This window comes from Glossina fuscipes, unplaced genomic scaffold, assembly GCF_014805625.2.
Source record: "Glossina fuscipes isolate IAEA_lab_2018 unplaced genomic scaffold, Yale_Gfus_2 121, whole genome shotgun sequence".
Classification (NCBI taxonomy): Eukaryota; Metazoa; Arthropoda; class Insecta; order Diptera; family Glossinidae; genus Glossina; species Glossina fuscipes.
Genome location: NW_023998464.1, coordinates 7003213 through 7023506, shown reverse-complemented (window position 1 = coordinate 7023506; position 20294 = coordinate 7003213). Strand labels below are relative to the sequence as shown.

At 35.8% G+C, this 20294-nt stretch overlaps 1 protein-coding gene across 2 annotated transcripts; it reads left to right on the top strand.

Annotated features, from left to right (window-relative positions):
• Nucleotides 1-7165: 7165 nt before the first annotated feature.
• LOC119640636 (protein SAND) lies at nt 7166-10463 on the top strand. Of its 2 annotated transcripts, XM_038038813.1 has the most exons (5): nt 7166-7255; nt 7316-7742; nt 7825-8427; nt 8529-8882; nt 9705-10463. In XM_038038813.1, the coding sequence occupies exons 3-5, from the start codon at nt 7877-7879 to the stop codon at nt 10345-10347; spliced, it is 1548 nt and encodes a 515-aa protein (XP_037894741.1). In that variant the 5' UTR covers nt 7166-7255; nt 7316-7742; nt 7825-7876; the 3' UTR covers nt 10348-10463. The 2 variants fall into 2 exon arrangements, with proteins under 2 accessions (XP_037894741.1, XP_037894742.1); XM_038038814.1 differs by lacking the exons at nt 7166-7255; nt 7316-7742 and having other exon boundaries at nt 7758-8427.
• The last annotated feature ends 9831 nt before the right edge of the window (nt 10464-20294 follow it).

Sequence of the window (20294 nt, the reverse complement as noted above, 5' to 3'; positions counted from 1 at the left end):
ATATAAAAAAGATTATATATTACATTTCAACCAAACCATTTCTGTGATGATGTTAGCGTAGTTTTGGCCGAGGAGTGTTTATTTTCATGCTTTTTCATCGGTAGCATAAGTAGTATGAGACGATTCGGTTTATGCCGGTTGTAATTTATTTTTAATATTTCTTTACATTTAACCGTATGAACTTCGACGTCTTTCCTTAATTCGTTTTTGTGACAACAAAGTAAAACGGGTAGATTTTTTTCTAAATTTTTCTTTTCTTCAATTATCTTGTTTATTGTTACGATTATCTGTTTCGTATTCAAAAAAAAAAAAAAGAGCTAAGGAGAGAAAATTAAAAAAAAAAATTCAATCTATTAAAAACTTCAAAAATTTCATTAACGGCACACTGTTAACTACTAACTAAGTTAATTCAGTTTTACTTGAATCATATTTCGGTTTTGTTTTTTTACTTTGGCTTATTAGACTTTTCATTGATTCATTCATTCATTCATTCATTGGTGTTAAGTTTAAAATAAATTAAATAAAGGGAGCCTTCAGAGGTTGATGATAGCTGTGAAGTGTTCCTTTTAAAGCAGAACTTTTTTGTAGAGCTCTCATCAACCTCTACAGAACCGTTCACAGTGTTCAATAAATAAATGAAAAAGTTACGGTTGCGGAACGCAACAAACAGAATAACGAAACAATTGGTAGAAGACGGTAAGGTAAATGTTGCAACAGGAAAAAAAAGTGATTCGGACAGATTTTCAGCCTTCGACGAGACGGAGAGTACAGGCTCTTTACCTCACATTAACGACGGAATAGAAGAATTGACTGCGACGGGGAAACAGAATACTGTTGGTGGTGAAAGGCACGAGAATATTGTTACTAATAATAAAAATATATATAATGTTAGAGAAATAGTAGATGACGACGAGGGACCATCGACTTCCGCGAGATCAGTGCAGACGCTGGAAAGACGGCAAAAGTAAAACCCTGCTGCGGATGAAATATGTAGTGAACTGCAATCAACCCCCCACGGACTCCGTCAGGAAAACGGCGACTGCACGGAGCAGCACAGCCTAAAGACGGACTACAACCAACGCGCGCAACGACTCCGGCGAAAATACGGCGAATCCGAGCAGACCAGCCTGCAGAGCCCGCAGTCGAGGAGGAAATAGTCACTACATTGCCGGATTAAGTCCTCGCGACAAAGTAGTGACCCTCCAGTTCGACGAGGTGTACACTGATCTTAATACAACATATATAGTGGATGAAGAAAGGCTAGACGGATGTGAATACGATGCCGAAACCAAAGAAAAAAAGCACAAGAGAGTGCTTATATTTGGAGTGCTTAGTATGTTGACGGCGTTCAACATGCTGATCAGCACACATGCCTTCGTGAAGAGCCACGGAGGCAAAAGATTACTGAAGAAAAATATGGACTTGGCGGAGGAGATGTGCTTCCACGTAAAAGCCATAGTTTGTGACCGGTCACAACAAAATTGCAAAATGCTTCAATTATTTCAAGACGGTGTTTACTACAAAACACATCGTGAAGGCAGAATATACAAAATCGTTCAAATATTTGATTACATACATTTAGCGGCCACTCACTATGAACATATGAGAAAAAACGATCAATACGACGCCCACATTCTATACCTTTGTATAGAAGAAAGAATATTTGAAGGATAAAAACGTCGCCGCCTGCAAATTATGGTTGAAAAGAGGCGTTTTACCCTCGGTACTCTCACCTTGGACTCTTCCACAAATTTTTGGATATTACGAACACGTAATACCGGCATTCATCAAATCTGCAATGAATAAAAATATATTCAGTGATCCCAAGGTGCGGAGGACGTATGAATACATTGATGCTATAACTAAGATTGTAAATTTTTTTCATCGGAAAAACAAAAGTATATCAAATTGGGAGAAGAAAACGATGCAATTGAAAGCAGCTAATCAATTTCTACGAAGGTATTTCAGGATGATGCAGTTATCAATCGACACACGCGTTTCCGTAAATAATTTGAGCAAATTTGTGGAAGAGCAGCTCCGGGCTTACCCTGACGTGCAGGGTAAGCCAAGATGTCATTGAACGTTTTATATGTAATCTTGCGCTAATTGTCAAAGAAAGGACAAGGTCGTTAAACAACATCAAAATTCTATCCAAGCGCCTAATGAACTACCAAATGGAGTTCTGAAGCCAACGAAACAGGACTACCGACTATTACAAACTCGTGGAATCATTGAATTATGCAATTAATACAGAGACCGAAGAAGCGTCTAGGCCATTCGACCTGGATGTCATGCCATATCAAGACATCGACACTAATAAAAACACCCCACAGCATATAGACTATTTCCGACTGCTAACGGGATATGCTGTGGGGAAGTATATTAGAGATGAATTAAAATGTGAGCAATGCATACAAGAATTAAGCATCAGTAAAAAGAGCGCATGCAAACGAGTGGGCGGGCGTATTATATTATTATTATTTTTACTTATTTATTATTATTATTATTTTATTTGCTATATTATATTATAGTATATTATATTATTTTGGTTTATAATTATAATATAATATATAATCGTGGAATCGGCCACTCTGTCCAAGCGCTGTGGTCATATTTTTCTCTTTGTGAAAAAATTTTTGCAATTTAATTTCTTTATTGCGTTATACATTTTTAAAAGTTCTCAAACTTATTATAATCTATTAAACTTTCTGTGTGTTTATTGCGAAAAGTGTTCATCGCGGATATCGTACGTGTTCCTTTAAATACATTAAAAAAAAAAAAAAAATAAAAAAACAAAAAAAAAATAAATAAATGAATTAAAAACATCTGACTTTTTATTCAGTAGTTTCCCAAACCTTTTGAAGTGAGTGGTTATTTCACAAATAATAAGCAATAGACAACAATAAGGCATAATGGCCCCGGGGCCGCCAGACGAAAACTCGAATAGATTTCATCTATTAAGTGATACATCCCCCAAAAGAAAAAAAAGTAAAAATTCCGATTTTCCGTTGTTGCCAATCACCGATATAACCCCTATTGATAAAAAATATATTGTTATTTCTTCAACCGATGCTCGAATAACAATTTCCCAAATTAGCCCGTTTGCTATAAAAAAAGCTCTAGATAGCATTACAACATACATCGACTCCATCTCGATTCTACGCGATGGGAATTTACTGGTCCTCGCTGGGAACCCGCGCGCAACCGAAAAGCTCGTAAAGTCCAGATCTTTAGCTAATCTATGTGCTATTTCCGCTAAACTGCATGAGAAACTTAACTCAGTTAGAGGCGTAATTTATGCCCATTGCTTAAAACATGTGCCGGAAGAAGAGATTGTTCGCGAAATGGGCAATCAAGGAGTGACTAAAGTATATAAATTAACCAAACTGAATGATGACGGAAAAGCACGCTCTCCTACAGGAAGGATTATTTTAACTTTTGATCGCTATCGATTACCGCGAACAGTTGATGTGGCGTGGTATAAATGTAAAGTAAAACTATACATTCCAAATCCTATGAGGTGTAAAAATTACCAACGCCTGGGTCATACGGCAAAAAGATGCACTAGTGCTGCATCTTGTGCTAACTGTGGTCTTCCTCCACATGCTGAAAGCTGTACCCGTAGTTTCTGCATAAATTGCAATGATCAACACTCAGCTTTAGATAAACAATGCCCACGTTTTGTACAGATGCGTGAAATACTAAAAATCAAAACAGAAAATTACTGTAGCATGAGCGAAGCGCGACGCACATACCGGGAAAGAAATCCATCTGTAGCCCAAGGAATTGGCAAAAGTAATACCTACGCTGCTGATGCCTCGCAAAACAAGCCTAGGAAGCCTTTAACTTCAACTCCCTCCAAAGAAAAACCTGTTCCCCCCTAAAGCAAAAAGTATATTGCGAAACCAGCTACATCACCCGCCAAAGATAATATTGAAAAAACCAAAACAACACCGAATATTGAAAAAATTGAAACAACAACATATATGCTAAAATCTAATATACTAAACTCTCCAGAATCTCCAGTTCTCAATTCTAGTCAACAAATTGCAAGCTGTAATGAATCCAATCTTTCATCCCTCAATCAACCTTCAATTTCAAATTATTCACGTGTGCCCACTCGTTGCAATTCAAATTTACGCACCTAAGTACAGATTATTCTGCTGGTAAGAACAAATTATTCACGCAAAATTCTTACAGTGACATTTTCGACGGAGACGCTGACATGTCAAGTTAACCTACTTTCCACTCCATGCCACTACAATTAAATAAAGTTTTTAAAATTCTACAATGCAACATTAAGGGACTTCTTAATAATTTTGATGAAGTCCGTACACTCATAAGTGATATTAATCCAACCTTATATCGCTTCAAGAGATTCATTGTAGAAGCTCTTTTAATCCTATTCCACCCAAATCATATACTGGATATTTCACGAATGCTGATCAAAACTCATATTCCAAACAAGGAGTAGGTGTTTTTATAAAATCAAGTATACCTCACAAACGCATAAATTTAAGCTCAAATATACAAGCCGTAGCGATACAAATAATGTTAAATATAAAATTTACAGTGCTGTCGCTCTTCGCAATCGTTTTCTCAGCAAGAACTCTACAATTTATTCTCTGTACGAAATCACGTAACAATTCTCTCAATTGATTTCGAAAAAGCATTTGACAGAGTTGGTCTTCATGTTATCTTAAGACTCTTGAAATCATGGAATGTTGGACCCAAATTCTTCAACTACATCAAATCATTCATGTCGCATCGGCGGTTCAAAGTTAGAATCAACAATCATCTTTCTGATTCCTTTCCGCTAATGAATGGCATTCCGCAAGGATCTCCTCTCTCTGTCACGCTTTTTCAGATCGCTTTCAACGAAATTAGCAAAATTCTTTGCCGTGTACCAAGAGTGGAACATTGTCTCTACGCGGACGATGTATACATTTTTACAAAAGAAAAAGACAACACGAAAGCAATCAACATCCTCGAATGCATGTGAAATCTCCACGTGGGCAAACTCGTCAGGAGCTAAAATTTCTATACAAAAATCAAAAAAAATGCACATATGTCGAAAACAAATGTGCGATGCAGGAAACCTACTGATGCATATTAACGACCTACCAGTACTAAATGTGCAGACGCTCCATGTTCTCGGGCTCACGTTTTCCAACAATTATCGTTGGAAAGCACATTGTCTTCGGTTAAAAAACTCCCTTTTAACAAGGGTAAATTTCATACAGTACGTTGCTTGGAGAAGCCATGCGCATATTAACACTATTGCTTATCTTACAAAAATGCTTGTGCTAAGCAAGATTGACTATGCTTTGATAATTTATGGCAATAGCTGCAAATATAATATCAACATCCTTAAACCGGTCTATCACCAAGCCGTCAGAGTAAGTTGTTATGCTTTTCGGACGACGCCCACAAATAATATTACAATTGAAACTGGTCTCCCAGCTTTAGAAAATAGACTGTATGAGTTAAAAGCTAAAATAGTCCCTAAGCTTCTTAATTCAAACAAATCCATTCTCGGTGATGACGTAAGAAAGATTATTATTGCGAAGAAAATTCCAAAGTCACCATCTGCAATTGACCATTGTTTGTGCATCGCAAAGGAATTGAACATTCCCTTAAAAATTTCCCGCTCTTTTGGTGTTAAACCTCCCTGGATTTTGAAAGACTGCTCTTTTGACATCTCACTGTCTATGCACAAGAAAGAAGATACTCCAAATTACGTCTTGAGGAATCTAATAGCTGAAAAAATCCAAGTATTGGATAGTGCTGGTTGGAATCTTTTGTACACAGACGGCTTAAAATCTCCTGGTCTGCCTCCTGCTTGTGCGGTGGTAGATGCTACAGGACGGGTTCTTCTCAACCACATATTTCACGAAAGTACTTCAACTTTCACAACGGAAGCCAGAGCTATTCTTCACGCTGCCAACCTTGCCCATAAAAACAAACTCAAAACCGTTATTGTTACCGACAGTTTGTCTGTATTACAAGCTGTTCGGAATCCTTCGACTTCGAGATGGAGCACCATCAACAAATTAAGGAATATAATTACTACACCCGACGGAAAAATTAAAATGTTATGGGTACCAAGTCACATCGGTTTACTGGGAAATGAGCAGGCGGATTTAGCGGCAAAGTATGCTGCTTCTGCTCCTCTAATTATGGATGATGTCATGGAAAAGTTGGATCTTCAAAGATACATTGGAAGAAAAGTTAAAGAGAAAATTACAGAAGGAAATTTACAATACCATCATCAACACTACTCTTTTATTAACCCTCAATTAACTCCACCTTTATATCCAACAAACGTTGAGAAAACCAAGATCCAAACATTCTCGAGAATTCGCCTTGGTCATACAATTGCAACTCACCAATGGATGAAGAAGTCTTCTTCCCCAATCTGCTGTTGTGGACAAACTCTTACTATAAAGCACATTCTCTGCGACTGTGTCAACTTTTCCTCGGCTAGAAGTATTGCATTTAGAACGATTAACCCTTTGAACATTCTACAATCAGCTTCAGAACAGAATATCAATTCAATATATTACTTTTTTAATACTACTAAGTTCACTTGTAATACCCATTTATTTAAATTAGAGCCGATAGCCTGTGTTGCTAGTGCTCAATGTCTTATTTTTAGTCTAAGAATTCATTTCATTAGTCTAAAATTGAAATAATAATAATAATAATATATAATCGTATATATATGTTATATATACGTTACGATAACTACGTTGTCTTCAAATGCCTTCGAATATGTCGGCTGCTTTCAATGCTTCTTCTTCTCCCAATTTGATATTTTATATATATAATTTTTGTAAATGCAACGCACGATGCATATATATAGTATATATATAATTTTTGTAAATGCAATGCACGATGCATATATACAGTATACATATAATTTTTGTAAATGCAGTGCACGAGGCATATATTAAATTAAATTACTACAAGCCGATAGCCTTAGATGCTAGTGCTTTTAAGAGTTTAGTCTTAGAATTTATTTCTCTGGCGAAATTAGTAATAATAATAATAATAATAATAAATTACCATCATTGTGAAATATGTATATATGTATATAATGGTGTAGGCCTAAAGGGGAGCCAGCCATTTAAAACAATTGGCAACGCGCCTGGCACGATACCTCAAGGTGGTGTGGAAAATCGTGAGAAAAATTTTATGGTATATGGCACTGGTTTTGTGGACAATATATAATCTAACTTAGCAGAAAACAAAGGTTCAACTCTGTTAAAATGCAAAGCCTTATCAATAACTACTCACTTTTCTTTCTTGTTAGCTTTTCTAAGTTTGTATTTGGTATGGAAATTAGCCAAGTTTTTGTCTGCGCATTAATAAGTAACTGAGCTTCCTGACGTGGCTGATGGTTGTAATGTTTCATATGGCTGATGTACTTGCAAATTGTTTACAAATCAATGGGTGGTATAGCGAATTCGAATGAAAAACAGATGAAATTGTGATGGATCCTCTGGCTCATAGCAAATCTTTTTTTTGGTATGTTGAATGGAGATGGACTAAGCCAATAGATTTGTGGCTTATATGTCGAATAGCAAATCTACACAAAAATTCAGATTTGCAACAACAAACAAACACAGCTTTATAACAACAAATACAAACGAAAAGCTTTACAAAAACACTTACTTTTTCAAGAACGTTGTGGCTCTCCTAAGCTGTTTGTTACCATTGTTACCAAGCCAATAAAAAAAGTAAACAAGTGGCGTCAAATTTAATATCAAATGTTTTTTATAATCAGGTGTTTTATTTAATGTTTACATATGACTGTTTTAGAAAATATCGAATTTATTGAACGAAGCATCTTAAAATTGTTTAAATAAGTTACATGGATCGTGAGACGGTTCCGTCAGCTGCTAATTCTACAACGCCTCGCCTTCATGCACAGTCCGGAAGAGATGATACTGAGTCATACAGCGACGCTGAAGCTGGAGTGGGTGGCATTATATCAGAAATTCTCGAAGAGATGGATCAACAACAACAATGTGTGCCTCCAACATCTGCTGCAAAATTTTCTACAGGATCCCTGGTTGAAGAAGCTACAGATGAAATAGAGCCTGATAAAGAAACATTGCTTATTTCTTCCGATTCTCCAACAGACTGTTTGCATAATCCCACATGGCGCTTTCAAAAGAAACATATTTTTATTTTAAGCGAAGCGGGGAAACCCGTTTTTTCCTTGCATGGTAATGAAGAAAATCTGGCGTCGATTTTTGGTGTAATACAGGCTTTAGTGAGTTTCGTGCAGGACGGTCAAGATGAGATTAAATCAATTCAGGCGAAAGATGTGCAAATTGTGTTTTTGTTGAAGCCTAGCCTCATTTTAGTAGCAGTTTCAAGAACAGGTTTCAGCTCGGCCCAATTGGAAATGCAGCTCAAGTATGTAACCTCATTGCTACTAATTAAATTTAAATAAAGAAAGTTCTGTCTCTCAATTTAAATTCGTCTTATGGTTCATATCTTCTTTAATGTCTTCTCAGCGATGTATACCATCAAATTATATCCACGCTTACGTTTCGTCATTTAAAAACTGTATTTTCAAAACATAAAGGTTTTGATCTTAGACGTCTATTGGCTGGAAGCGAAAGATTAATACGGCATTTGGTATTAAGCGACAGCAGCACTGGGCAAACAAATAAAAATGTCTTCACCTTCTTAACAAATTCCATACGGGTGCTACCAATGCAAGCTTCGACACGTTTGTCTATAGTAAATGCCATTAAAGAAAATTGTCATAATCACAAAAACTTGGTGTTTGCCGTATTAATAGTCAATAATCAGCTGATAACAATGGTACGCATGAAAAAGTACTCCATAAATCCTGCCGATTTAAGGTAAATACGTATTAAAATTTTTCATCCCGAACAGGCTCTGTATTATATAACAGTCCTCGTCGGCTTGAATAGCAGGACAGATTTAGCTGTATTTCTATGTCTTTTGAAATCACGATACCAGCTTTCGATTGATTGATCAACGCGGATTAACCATGTTCTCAACTTTTCCTCTTCTTAATTCATTATTGCACGCGATCTTCAATTTTTATATCATCATCGAAGGATGATGAACATATTAAATTCATCGAACAAATACACATCAGAGACTCAATAGAATGTAAGGTTATGAATCGACTTGTTTGTCTGTCCACGCGATAGTTAGGTTGCCTCTTGTGATGATAAGATAGAAGTTTGAGACGATAGGAATGACTATGAAAACATTGAATACAGCGCGCTCACTATGAAGCAAAGATGGAATGCCCGGCATACAACAGGTATTGATCTTGGGCCAATAGAATATTTTGATAGACCTACAAGAAGGTTGGTGAAAGTGCCATAGACTGATCAATCACAATGCGTTAATTGGAACTGATGGCTATAAAATATTCTTCGCAAGTAGAATGCAACTCACATGAAAAGTTGTTCTGTGATATACAAACAAGCAAAATCTCGCATATTAATTTTTTTAAATATGGTTTTTAGGTAGTTTAGATAGCTATTGTAATATATTTCCGTTGTGTACCTTTGTTGTGTACTTAGATATCTTTGGTCTAATTAATTAATTAATTGTTCAATGAAAGTAATAGGTTTTAAAAATATCGATTCAAGCCGAATATAATTCCTCCTTATATTCCTGTTTCTAATGTAGTTCCCTTTAAATAGATTGGTATTTAATCTGGTTGAAAGCTCAGAATCTTTTAAAAACTATGATGAAAATTGGACGCCACTATGTCTACCAAGATTTGATGAAAACGGCTTTTTGCATGCTCACGTGTCCTATTTGGCTGAGTGCTGCCAGGCGTGTCTTCTTCTTTTTTCAGTGGATAAGGACGATTTCTTCGATTTGTCGGAGGTGAAAAAGCGTATAACCGAAAAATTGGAACGTACTCAATGCTTCCCAGCAATCAATGAAGCCGCGATAAAGACTAAAAAAGTTAAATTGCCTACATTTGGCAGCGACATACCAGAGCTGAAACATTTTTTATATAAACCGAAAGCTCTAGCGCAGCTGCTTTGTTCTGACTTTCCAAGGCCATACAATACTATAGAGGGTTTTCGTCATTTAGAAGCTACTTATTGTAATCTCATCGAATGTGTACACAGCGTCCATAGACCTCTGAAATTAATATATAAAGCAAAAAGCAATGAAATTTTACTTGCATGGGTTACATCAGCATATGAATTGTATGCAGTGTTCGAACCCTTTGCAGAAAAAAGTACCATTATTAAGCACGTAGATAAATTAATTAAAGGGATTGATAAGGAATTCGACACTTTTTTTATAAACAGCCACCCAACGTTCTGAAGATGGCTAAACGTGTACTTGACCCCCACTTATTGTAATATATTCCACTGCTAAGTTGTATGCTAAACAATTCTTCTAATAGAAAAATTTTAGTTAGAAACTATTGTTATTAATTTGGATTATATGTATATACGTACAAAAATACGTAATAACTAATTAAAAAAAAAAGGAAAATGAAATTTGATAAACAATACAAATAAAAAAACTATAGCCATTTGTATTTGTGATACAAAAAATTTGTAAAAAGTATTAGAATGCACCTAGTGTAAGAACAAGTATTTAGTAAATCTTGAAGATAATAATTAAATAACCTTTTTCCGAAAATAACGTGTACTCGATGTTTTCAGCAGGAAAAAAGGTAAGGTAACTACCTTGATATGGTATGTGAACAACCCGATTGGCGGCGTGAAATTATTTAAGTCAACAAAAATCTTAACTCTAAAAAATATTAAATAAGCCCAGTAAGAGCAAACGTATCCTTAGCTTAGCTTAGCTGCCACTGCGCCAATGATATGATAGAAAATTTTTACTTTTGCTCAAAAGACGAATCTGAACAACATTTGTATAAAGGTTTGAAAGAAGCTAGAAAAACCAAATAAATTGCAAAACCCGAGCATGAAGACGAAGAAAATGGCCGTGGTAAAAACTTAAGTTTATAAGATGAAATTAAGCGCATAAATACTATGAAAACAAGGCAGAAAATCAAATCCCTCGATATACTACAAGTTCTGGGCTTATATCTTTACCTTTTCAACCAATCAAGAATGGGAAATAAATATTTAAAGCATTGTTTTGTTAACCCTTAAAGCGAACATCAAAAATTAATGTAGAACTCGGTGGAATGTTAGGAGGAGGATTTCATTTAGACGAAGGTACTAAAACGTAGAATGCTGTGATAAGTCCTACTTGTTGGTTTTCATCGTTTTTTACAGGGGCAATGATTTGGGTGTAGCTGCAATAAAATTAGGTGAAAAATGTTAGCTAACTTGTGCTCCCAGTTATGCCTATGGTGCTGCCGAAGTCCTCCTGTCTTTGATCGATGATAATATTCGTTCAGTGGTTAGGGAACAAACGAATACTGGCCAAGATGGCCAACTAGCTTTATGTGAAGCGCAAAAAGCTATTAGCACTTTATACGAGCACATTATTGATGTTAAAACGCGTGCCGAACGCACCGAAGAAGTGGTGAAAGATATTACAAGGGACATTAAACAATTGGACTGCGCTAAAAGAAATCTCATCTCAGCTATAACTACTTTAAATCACTTGCATATGTTGGTAGGTGGAATAGAGAGTTTAAAAATTTTAATTGAAAAGTGTTTGTATGATGAAATTTTAAATCTTTTGCAAGCCATCACAGAAGTGAATCAACATTTTCAACAGTCTTCTGACATCGAGGAGATTAAGAATTTATCACAAAGTGTCGACAAGATACAAATAAGTTTGACTCACCAGATAACTGAGGATCTTCAGGAAGCCTCCTCCGTAAAAACAGTCATCCATGTTTGGATCTTAATCAGTTGTTTCAGTGACGACCTTAACAATAGTAACAATAATAATAATTTAAGTAACATAAATTTGCCGTCGCCATATGCAGTAATGCCAGTGTCATCAGCATCCTCCGCTATGGTCTTTACTGATCAGATAATTAACAACCAGCAGCAGCAACAAAATCATCATCTTCGACAACCATTTTATTCGAACACTAATTTGTCTGATCGACGTCACAATTTTATCAGCAGCAAATTCCGACATATTTAGGTAATAAGATAACAAACAGCAACGAGCTGAATTGTATGGCATATGTTAAAACAACGGAAACACCGGCAGGCTTTTGGTGAATTGGTAAATAACATGCGCATGTGTCCTATGTAGCAGCCTCCAAACCCGGATACACCTCCAGCAGATGTAAGTGATCTAAACCTTTCTTCGTACAGAGCTTTCAATTTTCTTCTAAAACTACGCACATTAAAAGGCAATAGTTAGCACAGATTACAAATTGATTTATATTAGGCGTTTACCAAAAATGTTAATCACTTTTTCACTTGAAAAGGACATTTATTGTGGAAAATTGTTACCACTCGTACGGATCGAGTCATATGTATCGCAAGGCTTAGCAAAAGCAGCGTTATCAAGTTTAGTTTTCTTTCAAAACTTGATAGAAGTCTTTTTATTTTTGGCTATTACATAAGTTTAGAGATTTTCTACATATACGCCAAAATTGATTTTTTGAGGATTTTAATATGTGAGTATCAAAATGAAATTTATATAGCTGCACGGGCGGCATATTACATAATATGCTTTTGAGAAACAAAATAAATGTTTCCTAACTGATCTTATTGACGAAAGCACTACCAGTAGAATAATCTTCAAAGAAAAGGAAAGACGTGAGACCACATTACATTACGTTAACACGTTATTAATGTGTATTTATATTTAGTTATAAACACTTGTAAGGAAACGTTTTTGCTTCCTTACGGAATACAAGTCCGTCCGCTTGAAATAGCGAACCACCTGTCAGTCCGAGCTGTCCGTAAACGTCTGTCTGGGGTAATAAAGCATGAACAACCTCCTCCAGCACAAGTCAAGAACTCAAATGTAAAAGAAGGTTTAGATTCAAGAAATCAATATGTATACAAGCATAAGCCAAGAGACCAAATGTATTGTTATGAAATTCGCTTTTTACAAGATACAGTCCGTATCACTAGATCGTGGATATTTTGATCAAGAGCACTTCAAAGTTCTTTTATTTTACTACTTTGTCTTTCACAACAGTAGGAATATTTATTTACAACGCAGTAGGATACACGTACACTCACATGAGCTCAAACATACACAGAAGCTACAGCAGCGTTGCACAAAGGTATAGTACCGTTAGGTCACAATGAATCTTCAAATAATGTACAAAGCCGATAGCACCGTTAGGGCAAACAAAACATGCAGAACTGACCTTAGGTAGAAATCTATACATGCAAAACGAAGAAATTTCAGCGAAAATCTCTATGTTGTAAAATTCGCAGAATGTATGGCACCGTTAGGGTATACAAAAGTTACAGGAGTAAGTACGAAAAATAAGAACATACGGCAATGCATAAACTGCATACATAAAATGTACAAAGGCGCGATCACAAGCACGTAGAAACACACAAAGCAAAGCGTATGCAAACATAAAGGCATAGTAAGGCACAAGCACACACGTACTCAACAGTGGTTGAATCACGCGAATTGGTACCTGGGTGTCTGTTGAGCGGACATTTGAACAAGCATAGTGATAAGCTAGACGTAAGTTGGTATTAAGTTATGTATAAGCAGGATCATGCAAGTCGTAACTAAGGTTGCGACTGCAGCTAACCTAAGCTAATCATACACACAAGCATAATACCTCAAGGCATATGTAAACACGTAGAACATATTGGCAAGAGGACAAGCGAGCGGGACTTCAGCTATAAAAGAGCAGCGCATCGCATAGAATCGTGTAGTTTGGTGTCATAGGTAAGTACCCAAGGACAATTTGACGAGTTGACCTTTACAAAGAATTTTTTTTTTTTTGTGACTCTACGGATAGGGGATGTGCTGGTTTAGCTGTTAACCGCCATCCCTGAAGGACTTTTAGGACTACTGACTCTACGGATAGGGGATGCGCTGGTTTAGTTGTTAACCGCCATCCCTGAAAGACTTTTAGGACTACTGACTCTACGGATAGGGGATGTGCTGGTTTAGCTGTTAACCGCCATCCCTGAAAGACTTTTAGGACTACTAACTCTACGGATAGGGGACGTGCTGGTTTAGCTGTTAACCGCCATCCCTGAAGGACTGGGAGGGAACATCCTTTTTCTGTTTACATACGAATAACCAACCTGAAACGAACCGTTGGCCCAGACAGCTATGACGCTGGCAACGTTTCTGTTTCTCTGTAGCGCTTCGCGATAATCCAAAAGAAAAAAATATGTAATAAGATAAGAAGTTAATCTCTCACCTCGTGCAAGCCACACTAGAAGTCGGATCACCTCGCTGGTTCCTTGCCATAGCCAGCTTCTACACATCGCTGTACTTCTCTCCAGTAAAAACGAAATAATAAATAAAGGAATTTGTACACCATTCCCCCCGAAGGTCCGGATTATTTTTATTCTAAATTTTCTTGCAACGAACCTTGGAGTGACTGAGTTATACCCCGCCCAAGAAAACCCGTTACACACTAAAAAGGAAATTTATACAAAAATCTGAAAAATGTCATTTAAAAATACTTTCGTTTTGTTTTAATATTTCATTTTGTTTTGCTTAGGACTTTGGTAAGATCTTTGATAGCCGCTACTAATTCTTGTTGTACTTTCAGGTGTTCCTCTCGAAATTTTTGTTCGCTGTTATGTCTTTGTTTAATAACTGTTGCGAGTCTATTTACAGCATTAAAAATACCGTTTTTGGTGCTATTTATGTTATTTATGTAGTTCTCAGCTAAACTTTATATCTCTTCAAAAATAAAAATAAAAAATAATTTCTTCAATTGTATTTAAACTTTATTTTTTCACTTTGCAACGCTCTCCTAAATTTAAATCTGCTGAAGTTTTGCAATTTTTGGGCACTTTTTTCGTAGCGCATTGAAGTTCAAAATGCCGGATGATGCTTGAAAAACTGCCTGACAGTTGAAATCGCTATTAATAGCTTGAAATTTACTATGAGACATTAAAAAGCAAAGTTTCTCGTAAGTTTACATTCGAAATAAGCTCAATCCTAAATATCCGATCGTATTTCTCTCTTTAATAAGGTAAAATTTTTAATTATCTTGCCTTTGTTTCCAATGTCAACATTATCATCGTCAGCGCTTTCAGCAAAATATTTATCTTGATTAATTTGCTGCAAGTTATCAAATTGTGTATTGTCGTCTACTGTACTGTAATCGAAATCTCCATCCTGTTCCGTTAGAAATCGTTCATGCATCAAACTAATAAATTCCTCCTTTAAGAGTTCTCTTTCACCAGCAGTTATAAGATTATTTAACGACCTTTCATTATCTGTAAAGGTCGGATATGTTTTTTTCCTAACGTTTGGTAGAAGAGTAGAGGAATAAGCAACACATTCATTATCAAAATTTCCCCATTGTTGACGATAGCTAGCAGGAACGGAAACATCTCCTCTATTACATTGGTTCTGACAAAGATCCCCGTCGTAGTGATCGTCGATTTTAAAATCCTCTTGCGTTTCGGTTTCGTGTTCAATTGTTCCTTAGCTTTTTCTAACATTTCGTTTATTTCTGTACATTCCATAATGCGTATTAATACAAAGGAAAAGCTTGTATTGCGTACTTAAGGTTCTCACATTCAATCAGTTCGAGCATCAATTCTTTAGCATAAGTACATGATAAAATCTTTTCAATTCCGACCACCTTTCATCACAGACAAACCTGCAGCATAAACTATAATGATTTTTAAAGTTGATTCATCATACTTGAAAGGCTCTTCAGCTAGGCTACAGTAAAGACGGAAATATCGCCGAATTCTCAAATAATCCTCCGTGATGCGAGAGAAAACATCTTCGACGAATACCACGCGTTTTTGCAATAAATCATTGTAACCATTAAAGAAATCATATAGCGTTGCGTATTTTGGTGTATTAGTGAGGTGAGTAACCACGCTGTAAGCACGGTAGAGTTAAGGGAAAGTTTAATGTATTAAAGAATCGGAAATCGAGTCGATTCCGCTATTAAGTTTTGGGATCAATATATATACCATGGACAGGCAAAAGATGCCTTTAAAGATATGATAGCGGAGGTAGCTCTCTTGTAACGTTTCTCGCATCCAGGAACGCGGCAAGCAAATGGTTTCTCATTTCTGAATGCCCCATTCCGACTGGATTTCGAGTATCTGCGAGCATAGCGCATAATGAATATGGAACTAAACTCTTCGGTTGTCCAAGAGTCACCACTGTCTTCTGATTCGGCGCCAACTTATTCGTCTTCATCCATTTGGCTGCCGGTCGGAGTGGTGCTTTGATTTGACGACGGCATGATAGAGCTACGACGTTTATTTGTGGGCTTAAGTCTCGAGTTGGTTGCATTGTTTGGGCACACGGTCTCCCTGCGTGCCCCATCTGGCATAAACCATAAAACGTAAATGCAGCTATCCGATGCTACTAAATAAAAACATCTGTAGTATGTTTACAAATCAATGAGTGTACGCATGAAGGAAATACTTAAAATTTTTCCTGTTATGATTATTGATTAAATAGAAAAAAAAACTGCATTTGCGGAAAACTCTACGAAGGATGTCGCATTAAATTCTTAAGAGCGATAAACAGAATATATTAAGGTACTTAAGGGCAAAATAATCGCGATTCACGATATTAACTATTCACATCGATTATGAAACTGAATTTAAATGGCGACTTACAGGTTGTGTTCATGGAAAGCTATCAACAACACTGATGCAGTTGGGATAGAAAGCCGAAACAGTATACCAAGAGTTATAATATCGCGAGCTTTTAATATGGAGCCAGTTTTGCCATAGGGGCAAAAGATATTTTTGCATTTCGAAGCTGGCATCTACTACCCTTTCTGCTATTGTTTGCAGGCCTTTCGGCTGAGGCAGCGTTCAATAGATGATTTGTTGTCTCTTCGAACAATACTTCCATTCTTATGACGATCCCCAAATATGGGGCGTTGTTTGATAGCCTTAAAGGACCGGATATCTGTTTCCCACCTTATTCATATTCGGAATAAAATAACGGATATTGTTGGACAATACATCAAAGAGAGTGGCTCTTAACATTTCTTTAAAATACTACCTCAATTTTATTAAGAACAATCGGGTCGATACCTATTCCCACATCTAATATAATATGCTGATTATTATTTTTTTTACAATAAAATATTTGTAATATATGATAGAAGAATAGAAAAAATCACAAATTGAGGGAAAATGTATCTTCACAATATGCAATGAGGGCATTTCACTCTGCAAGTTACACTAAGTCATCATCAAGTAAATGTATTATAAAAGCTGCTATCACTACTTGAAAGTTAAGTAATTAAATCTGGAAGTGTTTATGTATAATAATAAAATTTTCAACGACAAATTTTTCCGTCAGCTTTGTGCTTGTGTATGCTTCTTATTATTCATGCACTATTCCTATGATGATAAATTAATATTGTCTCTAACACTCTTAACTATTAGAAGATTTTAAAGAGCGCATAAAAAATATATTACACCGAGGATGATAAAATAAAATGCATACGCTTTACTGTTAAGGCGAGTCCTGTATCTGAAATAACCACAACAGTGATGATAGTTTGAAAGATCAAAAAAGATATAAAACTGTTAATGTTTCCTTGCTTTTCATAGATATTTTTATATTGTACTGATACTGCCGGCTCACGGTGGCAAACTGTTAAGATTTGTTAATATCAATGCCTAAGCGCGGGCAGACTTCGAACGAACTGGAAAAAAGTTCAGTTGGTAAGGGCATGACATTTACCTACCGGGCAAGCACCACCCACTAGGCTATAGTGGCCATCCTGTCCGCCAAGACAGTTAACACATTAGGTTTGGAAGAAAAACTCGTCGTAGAGTAGTGATGGGGGTTTGACGTAGCATAATATAGTATTCTTCCAAAAATATTTGATAAAACGCATTTACACTAAAACTTCCCACAATTTTAAAAAATATATTTCTAAAGTGGAAGCCAAAGCAAATAATAATTTTCGTTGCTCTAATATATAATACACGTTTGTTATAAGAATAACACAAATACATACAAAAAAACAGCAGATCTAAGACCTAATAAGATTCTCTCCAAAAATCATTATCTATATTACGTATTTTGTGTACGAATCGTACTAATAAAATGAGAATAGCTCTGACCTGAATAATAGACTGTCTGATTTCAATGCTCAGTCAAACTGCGCTAAATGTCGGGAAATTGTTGAGTTGACTGACCGATTCATATACGTAAGCTTAAAATCTTACCCTGGGGTACGCAACGTTGCAAATCTTATGCAAAGATAAAATAACCGTTTCTTTGAGAGTTGAGAATACTTGCCTTAGATAATTTCGAATAATGGCTTAAAAAGTGTTTAAATACAATTTTCGAGATTTAATCTTATATACGTATACGTACATATGCATAAATATATATCGTCTTAAATATTTAACAGCGAAATATCTCAGTACGTTATATAATAAATGTAAAATAAAGGAATACACTTTTGGATAATATAAACATGAATAAAAACATTATAAATACGATTTTAATGCCCTGAAATAACGATAACAACAATATGTCTAATATAGAAGCATATACAAGTACATGTAAATACATTATATATAAAAAGATGCTACAAACATAAATATACGTATAATAAAAAAAAAAAAGTATTCTTATGTTTCTATACATATATACACATATACACAAATGTAAATACGAAAAGCCGTTTGAGATTGTATTCGTTATTGCTATTATAATTTTTTGCATTACTATGCTATTTTTTTGGCTGTAACTTTTCCCCTACTACGAATTATTAAACTATGACGCAATAGAAAAGAAATTACAAAAAATATAAATCATTCGAGCAGGTCTTTCACACGGCGAATTATAATTTAGATTTAAATTTCGTTATAACAATGTCTTGCCACCAGGTGGGTCTTTCAAAGGCACCTTCATTGATCATAAAAACATTCTGAAGATTTTCATATAAAAGTCCATCAGACTTGCCAATCACCGAATTCAGCGCAAAATCGGGCTACTGACACAGAAATATCCTTCAGTTCGCCACACTTACTTAATAAACGCAATCTAATTAAATCGGCAAATTTTAAGCTGTTAGCAACACCACCCACGTAGTATGTAGTCATATGTTTATCCAAGCACAACATGGAATACACTTCAAATATTAATCTAAGAATTGTTGAATATTCTAGGGTAATATCAGGTTGCTTGAAGCCTTCTATAAAACATGTAATGCAAAAATATTCCGCATATACTAAAGACACTTCTCCGGCTCCATCAACCTGAGCATTATTGCGAGCATCGAAACGATTCAGACCATTTTGCATACCGTGGCTTATACGATTTGAAGTGGTTTCCAGCAAGTAGCACATCAACCATTCATAGCATCGTATGGTAACTACCGAAAAGAATTAGAAATCATCTGGTAAACCTAGAAATTCATCTTATCTGCTTACAATTCATTGATCCAATCGGGTCCTTCTCCAAAACGTCCTCGTATTGTTGTTGTGATAGCTTCTTACGATTTCCCAAGAAATTAGCTGTGCCCACTGGACTTTCTACATTATTTGTCTATTGTCTTAGCAACCAATTAGACGCTTGTTGCCCCGGCACATTGTTGTCTCCCTCGTATGTGCAACTGGAACCATGATCGTTTCGCAAATCACCTAATTTTGAGGCTTTAAGATAACCATGGCCACCGCAAGCTTCTCGTGCTTCCTGTATGGCATCACGTGCTGTCCACGTTATCATCGGCTTACACGATGATATAATCGCATGTATTTCGGAAACAATTTGTGTCTAAAATTAAATATATCCAAAAGCTTTACAAAGTTATTTTATGAAAGCTGTTCGTAAGTAAATACCCATATATACTTTAACAGAACAAGGAAAGTATATAAGTTTGTTATCCGTCTTGAAAATACACAACACAGACTCACTTTCCTTAAAATTATTAATCGGTTTAGTCGCGTCCGTTTATCCGGTTCTCGCGCGCTTAATAGAAAGATTCTAAAATGTGTACGTTCTCATAATCATAGAAATATGCGAAATCTAGTTAGCAGTGCTTCTCCTATCTCAATCTGCTCTTAACATTTTAAGCTAAATTGATATAAAAGACTCAAAAATGATTTTTCAATGTGGGCATAATATGGCCGTAATAAACTTACACTAATAAAAAATTAAAGTAGGCTAGGAAATGAAAATTAAAAAAAAAAAATATATATATAATA

Coding starts and splice junctions, on each gene's coding strand:
- LOC119640636 (XM_038038813.1), top strand. CDS start 7,877: ATGGATCGTGAGACGGTTCCGTCAGCTGCTAATTCTACAACGCCTCGC. Junction 8,428..8,528: donor CAATTGGAAATGCAGCTCAA/GTATGTAACCTC, acceptor ATGTCTTCTCAG/CGATGTATACCATCAAATTA. Junction 8,883..9,704: donor ATAAATCCTGCCGATTTAAG/GTAAATACGTAT, acceptor CCCTTTAAATAG/ATTGGTATTTAATCTGGTTG.